Source organism: Neophocaena asiaeorientalis, unplaced genomic scaffold (genome assembly GCF_003031525.2).
Source record: "Neophocaena asiaeorientalis asiaeorientalis breed wild unplaced genomic scaffold, Neophocaena_asiaeorientalis_V1.1 scaffold508, whole genome shotgun sequence".
NCBI lineage: Eukaryota > Metazoa > Chordata > Mammalia > Artiodactyla > Phocoenidae > Neophocaena > Neophocaena asiaeorientalis.
The window spans coordinates 1,717,178-1,730,680 of record NW_020172179.1 but is presented as its reverse complement, the minus strand read 5'-3'; the positions used below and the strand labels follow the sequence as shown (position 1 = coordinate 1,730,680).

General features: G+C 39.2%; 1 protein-coding gene across 1 annotated transcript in view; it reads left to right on the top strand.

Annotated features, from left to right (window-relative positions):
* The first annotated feature begins 10 nt into the window (after positions 1-10).
* Positions 11-13,503, top strand: part of COG5 (component of oligomeric golgi complex 5) — a 269,636-nt gene continuing 256,143 nt past the window's right edge. Inside the window, exons 1-3 of the mRNA XM_024761085.1 lie at positions 11-158; positions 5,482-5,621; positions 9,231-9,288. Of these exons, the coding sequence (XP_024616853.1) occupies positions 11-158; positions 5,482-5,621; positions 9,231-9,288 (346 nt within the window). The remainder of the gene's footprint in view (positions 159-5,481; positions 5,622-9,230; positions 9,289-13,503) is intronic.

Genomic DNA, 13,503 nt, shown 5'->3' with positions numbered 1-13,503 from the left:
ATTCTGCGTCATGACCTGGGCGGGGCGCGCCGCTGCTGACGCCATCTCCCCGGCACCTGCCAACATGGAAGGAGGCGACGGCGGCCTCGCTCTGCCTGGCCGTCCAGCTCTGGGCTCCGGAGCGGCTGCAGCGACTGTCCGGGAGCTCCTGCAGGACGGTAAGGAGTCGGGGTCTAGCCGGGCCATGGGGTTGGGGGATTGTCCTGCTCCGCACCTGGGCCCAAGTGGTGGACTCAACCCTTCGCTTTGCGGAAAGTTTTCCTGTCTCGGCGTGACCACTCCCCTCCGCCCGGCCCCCTGGCGTCTGGGTGCTGGCCTAGCCAACCTGTTTCTCCAGGGACTTGCTGTCCCCTTCCCTTCCGGGTGTCCTGGGGACACCTGATTTCTGGAGGCTCCTCCTTTCAACTCTGCCCTCCACGCTCCTGGGGTTTCGCTGATGTCCCGAGTTCCCGCCCCCGGTGACCCACTGCTACCGCAGTTATTGACCAAAAGGTGAAGCGTTTGATTCCATGAGAAGTGTAAGACCTAGAGCAGATTACAAGCGCTTGATGAAGGGGGTCTCATTTTTAGGTAGAGTTGGAAACATCCCTCTGTTAATACCCTGTTAATAAATTTTTGGACTGCACAGGTGGCCCCACTTACGAGCTCGGCTTTTTTTTTTTTTTTTTTTTTTTACAAGTCGTTTATCCACAGCCATACGTGGGGGAGGGTTCGGAGCATTCGTTCAGGCTGGGATTAACTATACGTATTGAATATAGCAATCAAGTTTATTGATAGTTTTCGATAGAAGTTTCTAGAAATAAGAGGATAAGTTAGACATAGTATATTTGAGAAGAACATAAAATTGTATTAATGAAGTTAACATGCCCCAAACTTCTTTTCTTTCAGAATAAAGTTCAAATTTCTAAGATCCTTCTCATCTGTTCTTAATTTTCTTCCCTAATCTCCATCACGTTCAACCTTGTATTAAAATAATTAGCATACTTAATCTTTTCTACTTCATTGTAAAACCCCTTTTTATATTCTGCAGAGTTAATAACAGTACCTTGCCTACAGTACGTGCAGAGTAAGTGGTTTTTAAAAATTGAACATCACAGTAAAGAAGCATATGCACACATATGTAGACCCAAATAGGTTCTAAACGAATGAAATAAAATTCTAAAGTACTGTTTGTTTTCTGTGTTGTATGTTTTTTTATTGCCCTTAATTCCTTGCCTTCTGATTATAATTTACATACTTTTGTCAAAAGTTACTAATGATGTTTTCTGAACTAGATCTTGTTCTCTAGGTTAGGATCTCTGGCTAATGCATCTTTGTACCTTAATTTAAATTCAGGTTAACCAAGTTTTGAGCTCCGGATATATACGCAATTCCCACCCTCAAGTAGCTCACCATTTTGGTAGGAGAAATAGCCCTGTAGAGTTAGAAAGGTAGGCACCGTAATATAGTGTTGTAAGGGTAGCAGTAGAATTGTATATGAAGTAAAACATGAATACAAAAGAGGATGATAACTGGGAGTGGTTTAAGGGAGTGTCAGGAAAGGCTTTCTAGATGGAGTTGTTTTTGAGGTGTAAATAGGACGTTCCCAGGTGAAGTGGAGGAAACAGTACATGCCGTGCATGGGTATTTATTTCAGTTGGGTGCATTCCAGCAATTGTAATCAGTTTTTGAGGTAAACAGTCCTCAATTCTGCTTTCTGTATTTTCCTATTTAGTTCTCTTTCCCATCTTCCACAATAATTATTTAAATCTACTCTTTTCAAACCACTCCCTTCAAGCTCAACAAATGGTTTTCAAGTTCCCTAAAAAAAAAAAAAAATCTTATTAGATATGCACTTCTTCTATTTCTTGCGGTTAAACCTATAAACTAAGCCTGAACCTGCAGTCATTCTTTCTTCCTTCTTTTCTGTTGTATTTTCAATTATAAAAGAAGTGAAGTCTCCATTCCTTCCTAAGGACAGTCCCTCCCCTTGGTGCTCTGGATTTTCTTCCTGTCTCCTCAAGGACCCAGTTACCCTCATTCTATGCCATTGAAATCACTTTGCCAAGGTCTCCAGTGACTTTCTTGTGGATAAATCAAATGGACACTGTTTCGGTCTTTATCTTACTTGAACTTATGAAAGGGTTCGAATCTTTTATTGAAATACTTGCCTCATGTGGCTTGTTCCATTTTTTAAAAAATTTCCTAATTCTCTAAGTGTTCTTTTTCAGCTTTCTTTAGATGCTTGTCATCTTCATTTCACCCCTAATTGAGTAGTTCACTCCACTCTTCCCTCCCACAACATTCCTAAGGAATTAAACATTTCCATCAGTAACAGTGATCCACTGTGTCAGGGGTCTGCCAGTGATAGAGGATAGGATTGATAGGGTTGGTCAGCAGATGCATAGTTTGAAATTTTGTGAGGTGTTTCTGATGTGCCTCCTATAGGCATGAGAAAGCTAAAAGAGAAGCACGAAGGACAGTCTGTCTTCAGATGCCAAATCCAATGGCCAGTATTCAGCCTTCATTGCGTTTGATCTTTATAAGATCTTTGACACTACTGACTTTCTTTAAGCTGTCCCTTTTGGTTTTTTGCTGTTCTCTCCTGTTTTTCTTTCTCTCTGAACACTTAATTTCTGTGATTGCTTTCATTTCTTCTATCTACCCCCAAATTTTGGTGTTTTCCTGCTTCTGAGCTCTGTCGTTCCCGTTTTCCTTTTTTGTGCATTCTAAAATGTCTTCCTAAATCATCTGGTCTTTTTTTCATAGTTTGAAAATTAATATGTATACAAATATACACATATGGCCCGTACTCCTCTTCTGAGCTATAGAACCACTCTCTACTGGACATTTATCTCTTGACAGTGAACAAGCACTACTAATTCTACATAAAAAAATCTACATATGAACAAATAGTATAGGTTCTGCACATGAAAAAGTGAAATGAATTTTTTTTTTAACCCCTCTCCTCTAACCTTTTCCTTTGGTAGTCTCTGTTACCGTTAATTGTATGTGGTAAGTTAGATGTGTGCTTGTTCCCACGTAGGTTAGATGTGTGCTTGTTCCCACGTAGGTTATCAGTTCCTTGAAGGCAGGGGTACATTCATGTTCATCTTTATACAAAGATTCCTGGTGGACTACTTTATGCAAAACTGAATTCCCTATGTCAGTTAATCAAGAAACTTGGGAATCATCCTTTAATTCTTGGTTTACCTAATCACCCATCTTTCAGCTTGTCTCTAAGTCCTATACATTATGGTGTCTGAATATTTGTCAAATTTGTCACTTCCTTGACAGTCTTATTGCTACTATCTTAGTCTTCATCCTGTCACTTAGGCTGTTAACATAGCCCCTTACTGGCCTCTGTGGCTCTATTCCATGGGTGTGTTCATAAATTAGCGTCCTGGGAAAATAGAAGAAGCCCTGATTTTGTAGTGTATGCTAATTTTCATGGTGTAAATACCCTTACCACGGTCAGTTTTTTTTTTTGCGGTACATGGGCCTCTCACTGCTGTGGCCTCTCCCGTTGCGGAGCACAGGCTCCGGACGCGCAGGCCCAGCAGCCATGGCTCACGGGCCCAGCTGCTCCGCGGCATATGGGATCTTCCCGGACCGGGGCACAAACCCGTGTCCCCTGCATCGGCAGGCGGACTCTCAACCACTGCGCCACCAGGGAAGCCCCCCTGGTCAGTTTTAAGATACCTACATGTGATGTCAACTGGCTCACAGAATTCCTGAGAGATTAACAGTTGGCTCTCAGGATCCAATGCGAGCCAGCCCCAGCGCACTACCGCATGGCTAATCCCTTTTCAGTCATCCTCCATACAGCTGCCAGAAACTGTTCTACAACACAAGGCTAACAGAGCTCTTTCTTGGCTTTAAAACCTTAAATGGGAAATAGTCTGAACATTTTGAATATTTTACCAGCCTCTTTTCAAACTGCACCCCAACCTTCCTTTGGAACCTCAAATCCTATCATTCTTTACCGTTTCTGCCCAAAACAGACTGTGATCTAGACATACTTAAGTCAGTATTATCCTTATTCCTCAAAATATGCCATTACATTTGCTGCCTCTAAACCTTCCCTCTTGGAATAGCCTTCTCCACTTGTCTGCCTGGCAGGATCCTTAATTCTGAGAACTACTTGGCAAACTCGAAGGAAATGGGGTTCTCAGAATTAAGGCCAAAGTAGCAGTTTCCTTCTTTCACTCCACTACACTTTGAGAGTAGTCAAGAATGAATCTTTGTTTTTAGCAGAATGATACTTCCAGCTGATACATAGATTAATTCATGCATTCAACCAGTATTGAACACCTGCCATGTGTCAGGCATTGTTCAGGCTCTATGGGTGTGGTAGTACACAAAGCAAACTCATGGAGTGTACGTTAGAGTGGATATAGACAATTGAAGTTTTCTTGTAAGTAGTCTATTTTATAGCTTGTTAGTTTCATAATCTCTGTCAAGGCAGTCTTACGTATATCTACCATATGGCTAGGAGATAATTGTTTATACCTACATTGACTTCACTTCTGTGTATCTATTTTTCGTTCATAATTCTCTCCACTTTCACCCACAAATTTGTGGATTTGTGTACAGGAAGGTATCTTCTTAACATCTAGCATCACTTCTTGTTTTAAAATTTTTATTTATTTATTTTTTGGCTGTACCGCGTGGCATGCGGGATCTTAGTTCCCTAAGCAGGGATTGAACCTGTGCCGCCTGCAATGGAGGCGCAGATTCTTAACCACTGGACTTCCAGGGAAGTCCCTTTTTTTTCTTTCTCTTACGGGTCTACTTTCAACATGGTTTCTCTTTCCATTTACTTATTTCACCCATAAATCCAAAATTTCAGTAATACCTGTAAGTTTGCATTTGCCTACTTCTATTAAAATTTCAGATTCACTTTATTATAACAGTATTTGTGCATCAGTCTGGAGATGCTGGAGACCATAATTATCAAATACAGTCAGTTTTCCTATTGTCATTGTCAGTGACCTTGTTTTCTTGTGTTAAAAGCTGTGGTTAGTAGTTTTTTTTTTTTTTTTTTTCAATCTTTTACTCAATATTTTCCTTTTGACTCACTGATTTAAAAACTAGCTTTTAGGAATATGCATAGTAGTCCAGAGCGTGGGCTCTGCAGCTACACTGCCTGGGTTCAAACAGTGAAGTTGCACAAGTTGCATGTCCTGTCTTTGCCTGTCTCTTCACCTGTGAAACGGGGAGAATGATAGTTCCAACAGGGTTGTGTGAACATTGAATGAGTTAGTATGTATAAAGTGCTTATATCAGTGCCTGACGTGTAGTAAGTTCTTAGTGAATTTTACCAATCTCTTCTGCTGTTGCTACCGCCTCTTCTCATTTACAGCAGAAAGCCTTTTCAGTACTTTCTGGTGTATAGCAAGACCTCAAAATATGTTAACTATGATTATAATTGTTCTGTTGTTTAATATCTGTGGTTTGGTGCCGTGTAATTAATGAGGATTTTTCTTATTTTTTCCCCAGAGTGTTATAGTGATTTTTTAAATGAAGACTTTGATGTAAAAACTTATACTTCTCGATCTATTCATCAAGCTGTAATTGCTGAACAGCTAGCAAAACTTGCCCAAGGAATCAGTCAGTTGGATAAAGAACTGCACTTACAGGTAATTCCAATTTTCTGGATCATACAATTTTTTCAACGCAGAGTGATAATATATCATTTTTATAATCCTTTTATTATTTAATCTAAATGCATATTTACATGAACAAATGTATATTTTTCCAAGTATATCTTTGAAAAGTTTTCTGTAAACTACTTTTTGTTATTTGAAAAATGGATATACCCATCTCTCCAAAACCTTTTATTCATACTTTGTTTTCATCATCTTAACTGATATGGAGAGAGTATAGGTAGGCAAAAAATAGGATGTCTTTGTTAAAGATAATAGAAAATAGGATTTTGGAAGCAGAACAGTGTGAATAAGAAAAACTGGGATGTTCTCACCAGCAGTTCACACTTTATGAGCACAAAATGTAATATTTGATGAAATTACAGAAAGTTGATAAATTTGTGGTGGATAGAACACAATGGGGGGAGTTAGGAGATAGGTCCAAATCTCAGTTGTGCTGTTAACTTTCATATCATGTAATGCCTTTGAGTCTTGCTTTTTTTATTTTTTTAAAAAAAGGAAAAAAACCTATGGAATGGGTTGGAGTGAATAAGGGGGAAGAGGAGATTGTAGTAGAAAATCTTGAAGGTTCCTTCCTCTTCTACAATTCTGTGATTTTTATAGGGTGGTTTTATGGTGTACTTTCTAGTGTTGCCTTTCTTTCTGAGTAGGCACTTAAATATTTAAATGAATGAACAAATTGCATGAATAAATGAACTATTTTCCAGGAAACCTAGATCTGGTATAATGAGACATGTTCCCTTAAGTTTTTCGTGTCTTACTTTATCAATTAAAAGAGCAGTTTGGGGCTTCTCTGGTTTCGCAGTGGTTAGGAGTCTGCCTGCGAATGCAGGGGACACGGGTTTGAGCCCTGGTCCAGGAAGATCCCACATGCTGTGGAGCAACAAAGCCTGTGTGCCACAACTACTGAGCCTGCGCTCTAGAGGCCACGAGCCACAACTACTGAGCCCACGTGCCACAACTGCTGAAGCCCGCATGCCTAGAGCCTGTGCTCCGCAACAAGTGAAGCCACCACAATGAGAAGCCTGCACACCGCAACGAAGAGTAGCCCCCGCTTTTCGGAACTAGAGAAAGGCTGCGCGCAGCAGTTAAGATCCAATGCAGCCAAAAATAAAAATAAAGAAAAAATAAATAAATTCAGTGGTTGAGAGTCCGCCTGCCAATGCAGGGGACACGGGTTCGTGCCCCAGTCTGGGAAGATCCCACATGCCGCGGAGCGGCTGGGCCCGTAAGCCTGTGCGTCCGGAGCCTGTGTTCTACAACGGGTTAGGCCACAACAGTGAGAGGCCCGCGTACCGCAAAATAAATAAATAAATAAATTTATTAAAAAAAAAAGAAGTATATATTATAGACAGTTCTTTAAAAAAAAAAAAGAGCAGCTTAGTTCAGACTGGGGTGACTTTTAAGGTCAGTTTAAAATTCTGATTATATAATTAGAGATCAATACTTATTGAGAAACATTTATAGGACAGTTTTAATTGTCAGGCTTTGCTTTTAGGCTGTGCGGATAGAAAAATGAAAACGTTTCCTGGCTCTCCAAGTATTCACAGACCAGTGGCAGATACAGACAGAAATAATGACAGGCAAGTGATGCCTGTTTTAAATAGAATAGTACAAAGTGTCTGTGGGAGCAGGGGAAAATGCACTTAATTCTGCCTAGGTTTCTCAGGGGGTAGCTTTTTGCAGGAGCCACCTGAAATTCTTTCTGCCTTTTTGTGGTTGGCATTTTCCTTATTCTTTGCATATAGTACCTTCTCTGAAGGAATCAGTAAAAACTTAAAATCTGTTTAACATCTCGTAGAGGGGGCAAGTTATGCTTACAGTGGTTCTGGATGTAGGGTGGAGGAAGTCTCTGATTCCTGGTATGAGATCTAAACCTGCTACAATTGTTTTTCTGCAGAAGCAAAATTGGGATAATGCTAACCAAACCAGTAAATAAAATATAATAAAAATAATTTAAAATATCATTGAGATCGGGGCTTCCCTGGTGGCGCAGTGGTTGAGAGTCTGCCTGCCGATGCAGGGGACACGGGTTCGTGCCCCGGTCTGGGAAGATCCCACATGCCACGGAGCGGCTGGGCCCGTGAGCCATGGCCGCTGAGCCTGCGCGTCCGGAGCCTGTGCTCTGCAACGGGATAGGCCACAACAGTGAGAGGCCCGTGTACCGCAGGAGGGGCCCGTGAACCAAAAAAAAAAAAAAAAAAAAAAAAAAAAAATATATATATATATATATATATCATTGAGATGATTAAAATTACAAAAGGTGTACCAAAGTATGTATTAGTCAGGGCTTTAGTACAGGAAGCAGAAACTGCTCTAGGTATTTAAAGCAGGAAGATATTTAATACAGAGGATTGGGTGGACAGCTAATGGAATGAGTTGAAGGATCTACCACAGGTGCAACACAGAGACCTGGAAGCTCCTGCTGTTACCTCCCATGCCACTGCTAAAGTTCAGCTTCTGGGTGCTTGGTAACTGAACTCTGGAATGATCTATAGGGCTGTCTCAACTGTCTCTAAATCCTCAGGTCTCAGGACTTTGCTTACTAGCTGAAACAGTAATGGGAAGATAGTTTTCCTCTTTCTTCTGTCTTCTAAATCTGTTGGAAAGGGGAGTCTATGAAATTGTAGTTTTAGGCTTTTCAACCTTTCCAGAGTATCACAAGGGACAAAGAATAGAGAATTAGAAAAATATTCATCTTGTTAGGATGGACACATTAATGACCATATCAGTGGACTGGGGAGAACTCAGATGTCTTCTGGATAAGAGACATAGGAGTCCAAAAGTAACACTTATTTTAGATATGTGATAGAGGAACTTGGTAGAATGACAAGTGACGTGTGAAACAGGACAAAGTAGAGGATTTAGGCATTCCATTGAATGAATCTTTGCTGATTAGGAGCTTCAGTTTACAGACTAGACATGAAACTTCTTATTCATTGTAATAAAGGGTACAAAATAATAAGGATTCCTGCATTGTTCTAAAGATTTGCTTGATTTCTTGGTGTTTCTAGGACTGTCTTGTGTGTAGCCTTTAACTCTTAACTTTTATGGGTTTTTTTTTGATATGACTATTCACACTGCCCTAATTTTCTTGAAAATACCAGTCTTCTGCAGGGAAGAGGATTTGCTGTGACATTAGGAAGCTGGAAGCAGAGAGATGTTTAGGGAGGCGCTGACTCTGCTTTATCTTTCCCAATTAGAATGTGGTCTTGATGATGCTGAATTAAATGCAAGAACTAAAAGAACCGATGTTTGAAAACACTCTTTAAAAGGGAAGTGTGTATTAATTAGCATGGCAAGAATTAGCTGGTTTTTGTTTTTCAGTTTGGGCAGAACTCCTCCTGCACATCCCCTTAGGAAACCACGGGGCTAATGAAAAGACATCTTTGGCTCTGTGTTGAGCTATAGCGTGTTTGTGTTCCCACCAGTCATTCAGCTCAAACACACCTTTATAACCTGTATTTTTTGTACCAGCATTTTCCCACTTTCCATAAAGAGAGAGCCCTTCAATTCTACTTTGTGGTTACAAATTAAAATACTTAATACTTGGAGTGCTGATTATTCATTCTTGATTTTCAGGTTGTTGCAAGACATGAAGATTTATTGGCACAAGCAACTGGGATTGAGTCTTTGGAAGGTATAGTTCCATTAACTATTATACATTGTACAGAGCTAGCCCAGGGCTTGGAAACTTCTGTGAAGGGTCAGAAAGTAAATAGTTTAGACTTTGCAGGCCATACTGTCTCTGTTGCAACTACTAAACTCTGCTGTTACAGGGTGAAAGCAGCCAGGTAATACGGAAACGGATGTGTGTGGCTGTGTTCCAACAAAACTTTAATAAAGCTTTGCTGACCCCTGAGCTAAACTCTCTGGGTTTAAATCCTTGCTTTCCCACCTACTAGAAGTGTGACTTTGGACAACTTACTTAACCTTTCTGTGCCTCAGTTTTATCTATAAAGGAAGAGTATTAATATGTACTAATATGTTATTTAGAGGATTAAATGAGTTAACGAAATGCTTTGAACAATTCCTGGCACATATTTAGTGCTTTTATAACTGTTAGTTAATTAAAACAAATAAGCAGGGGAATTCCAGTGGTCACAGTGGTTAGGACTCCGCACTTTCACTGCTGTGGGCGCACATTCAATCCCTGGTTGGGGAACTAGGATCCAGCAAGCCGCGTGGCGTGGACAAAAAAAAAAAGAAACAAAAACAAAATTAACTCCACTAAAGTAGTGGAAATAGGCTTGAATTCTTTCCTATTTCTTTGAAATGCTTTTCAAAAATGAAAGTATAGTAGAATGATAGTACATTGGATTTTTATTATGAACTCTCTTATTTTCGTTTGACTACATCTTTTATGAATTTGTCATTCTCTATTAAATTAAACTGCATCTCATAAATATGAAATGTTAATATTGTATTTTCCATTATCACTTGTGTTGTGATTACTATTAATCATTGCACATCAAAAGAAAGCTAAGTGATTTTTCCCTATGTTGATGAAATTCTTAAGGAAGAAGGATATTGCTTTCTGTGATGCAATATTCTTTAATGCTTCCTCTAGTATTTCTTATGTGCACTCAAAGATGTTATTTTCAGCATGTGCACTGTTTCTAAGGCATCCTGATGAAGAACATAGTATTTTGGAGATAACGGTTTGTTATTTGAATATTTAGGATAGATATCAGACTATGTTCATGGGAAAATTAAGAGGCTCTAGGTACTGACTTATTATGGAAAATTAATTTTCTTTAATCTCATAATATTTTTATATGTTTCTGGAAGCAAGTAAATAATACCTTGTTTTTAATGGTAATTTTTGTAAACGAATAAAGGTTTTTTTCCTTTATAGAAACCCATAGGGATGTCCTGGTAGTACGTTGATTCTGAGTGTATATAGGTGTAGATGAATCATCACAACAGAAATACTTCTCATTGTGGTTTTCTTTTTCTTTTTCTTTTTTTAAAATTGGCCACACCAGGGATTGAACCTGGGCCACCACAGTGAAAGTGCCGAGTCCTAACCACTGGGCAGCCAGGGAATTCCCTATGTGTGTTTAGTTCTATAGTGTGCTGATTTTCCCCAGAGTGCTTTTCAGTGTTTAAAACATTTAAAATATGCTGTTAGACTGAGTTAGAATGACAGTCCATTGGGTGACTGTGTACAGTACAAAGGCTGACTTCTCTGAATTCCTATGATAATCTAAGAATATTCTCCAGATTATTTGAACATAAGTCAAAGTATGAATCAGTTAGTATTCATTTTAGCATGATGTGTATTTCTAATCATTTATTAAACTTTTTGAGATGTGTGTTATGTATTTGAAAATGTATTACCCCAACTTCTACTTCATCTGCTTTTTCTCCTATATATGTAAAATTTTGGCCATATAATTCATTTGGAGATTTATTTATTTAGCCTATTTTATTAAAATTTACTCTCTCTTCATTTTTTGTTTATTTATGCATTTAAATTTTAATTGAGAATTTGTTAGATTCCAGGCAGCTGTAACAATATACAGAGTCCCTGTCCTTATGGAGTTTGGAGGTATATTTAATTAAGCCTATTTTATTAAAAAGAGATAGCCTAATTTCTTCATTTATTTGCTCACTCAGTCAAATAGTAATTGAGAACTTGTTAGATACCAGGCACCTGTGAACAATAGAGTCACTGTTCTCATGATATTTATGTTCTAGGTAGGGAGTTAGACCAAAAAAAAAAAAATGTGTAAGTAGGGAACTTCAGGTACTTTTAAGTCCTAAAAGAAAATAAAATAGATGATGAGGTAGAAGAATGGGAATTCCTTACTAGCTAGGATGGGCAGGAGGTGCTTCTTTGAGAAGATGACATTTAAACTGAGATCTGAATGATGAGAAAGAGCTACCACATGACTATCTGGGGAGGAGAGTGTGGTAAGCTGAGGGACCAATAAATGGAATTAGCGTGGCATGTTTGAAGGGCAGAAAGAAAAGGCTAGTATGACTAGAGTTTAGTGAATGAGGGAAAGAATTGTAGATGAGGTTCTTGGGAAGGAATTTTGATTTTCATTCTAAATGCAATGGTAAACAATTGGAGGGTTTTAATTAGAGATGTTATGTGATTAATGCTCTAAAAAGTTTTCTCTGGTGGCTCTATAGGAAGGCAAGAGTAGAATCTGGGGTACCAATTTAGAAGCTATTAGAGTAGTAGACGTTGATGGTGCCTTGAATTAGTGGTGGATATAAAGAGAGAGAAGTGAATGGGATAAAATGGGGGTAGAGCTGATAGGATTTGTTGATGGGAAATGAAAAGTCTGAGGGAAAAAAGTCACCAACAGTGATTCCTAAGATTTAAGTCTGAAAAATTGGATAGATGATGGTATGAGTAACTGAGATGTGTCACACTGGAGAGGATCATGGTGGGGCAGAAGTTATCTTGTTGGGTGTCTTAAATTTGTCATAAGAAAGTTCAGGGCTAGAGATTTGTGTGTGTGTGTGTGTGTGTGTGTGTGTGTGTGTGTGTGTATAGATAGGCAGGTATAAAGAAAATCTATATAGATGTATGTACATATGTGTGTATATAAAATCAGTATTTTATTGAACAGATAGTGTTTAAAACATTGGGATTGAATGAAATCCCTAAGAGAGATTCTAGATGGAGAAGAGAAGATGGCTGAGGATCAAATCTTGGAGTACTCCAGCATGTAGAGATCCAACAGAGAAGGAGTGGGAGCAACTCATGCCATCAGAGGGAGCCCACGAGGGTGATGACTTGGAAGCCTAGAGAAAAAAATGTTTTAGGGAGGGAGTGGTTCAACGTGTCATGCATTTCTGAGAGTTAGAACAAGATCAAGACAGAACTGACAATAGAATTCGGCACCTTGGAGATTTCTGGTGACGTTGACAAGATCTGTTTTGGTGGCATATGTGTGAAAGGTGTTGCGAGTGGGTTGTGGAGAGAATAAGATGTGAGGAAGTGATGATAACAAGGAAAGCCAGTTCATTCTTGGAGGTTTAAGGTCAGTGAACCATAACACTGGCAGAAATCCTTGGGTCCAGAAAGGATTCTATTGGACTGAGCCATATTAAAACATTTGTATGCAGATAGGAGTATTAATTCTGAAATTACTTCATCTAATATGACAACATTCTATACTTAAATTTATTTAGAATACTATGTTTCAAAACTACAGCTATGCCAGTTGAATATAGAAACTGAGTTTTAAAGAATATAGTTCAAAATAATTAAATCTGTAATATTGGAAAGCCCATTTTTAGGCATATAAAAAAGTAAAATTTCAGATCTGTCTTCCTGAAAATAATTTTACAATTTTATAAACAGTTCTTCATCATGTTATGTAAGTAGAGAGTAAAGGCAATAATATACTTGCTGTCCATATTTATTATTTATCTAGCATTGGGGGTTAGAGAGAGTATACCAGGAGGAGAGTACCTCATTTCCAGATCGTTCAGGGCCTTGTAGACCAAGCTGTGGACTTTAGTTTTAACATAGGAGCAAAGGGGAGACTGGGGAAGGGTTTTAGCAGATGAGTGTTATAATTTGCACTTCCAAAGATCACTCAGGCTTTTTTTTTTTAATATAATTTTTAAGATAAGTTTCTTTATTTTTTGGCTGTGTTTAGTTTTCATTGCTGGGCGTGGGCTTTCTCTAGTTGAGGCGAGCAGGGGCTACTCTTCATTGCGGTGCGTGGGCTTCTCGTTGCGGTGGCTTCTCTTCTTACGGAGCAGGGGCTCTAGGCGTGTGGGCTTCAGTAGTTGTGGCTCATGGGCTCAGTAGTTGCAGCTCGCGGGCTTTAGAGTGCAGGCTCAGTAGTTGTAGTGCACGAGCTTAGTTCCTCTGCAGCATGTG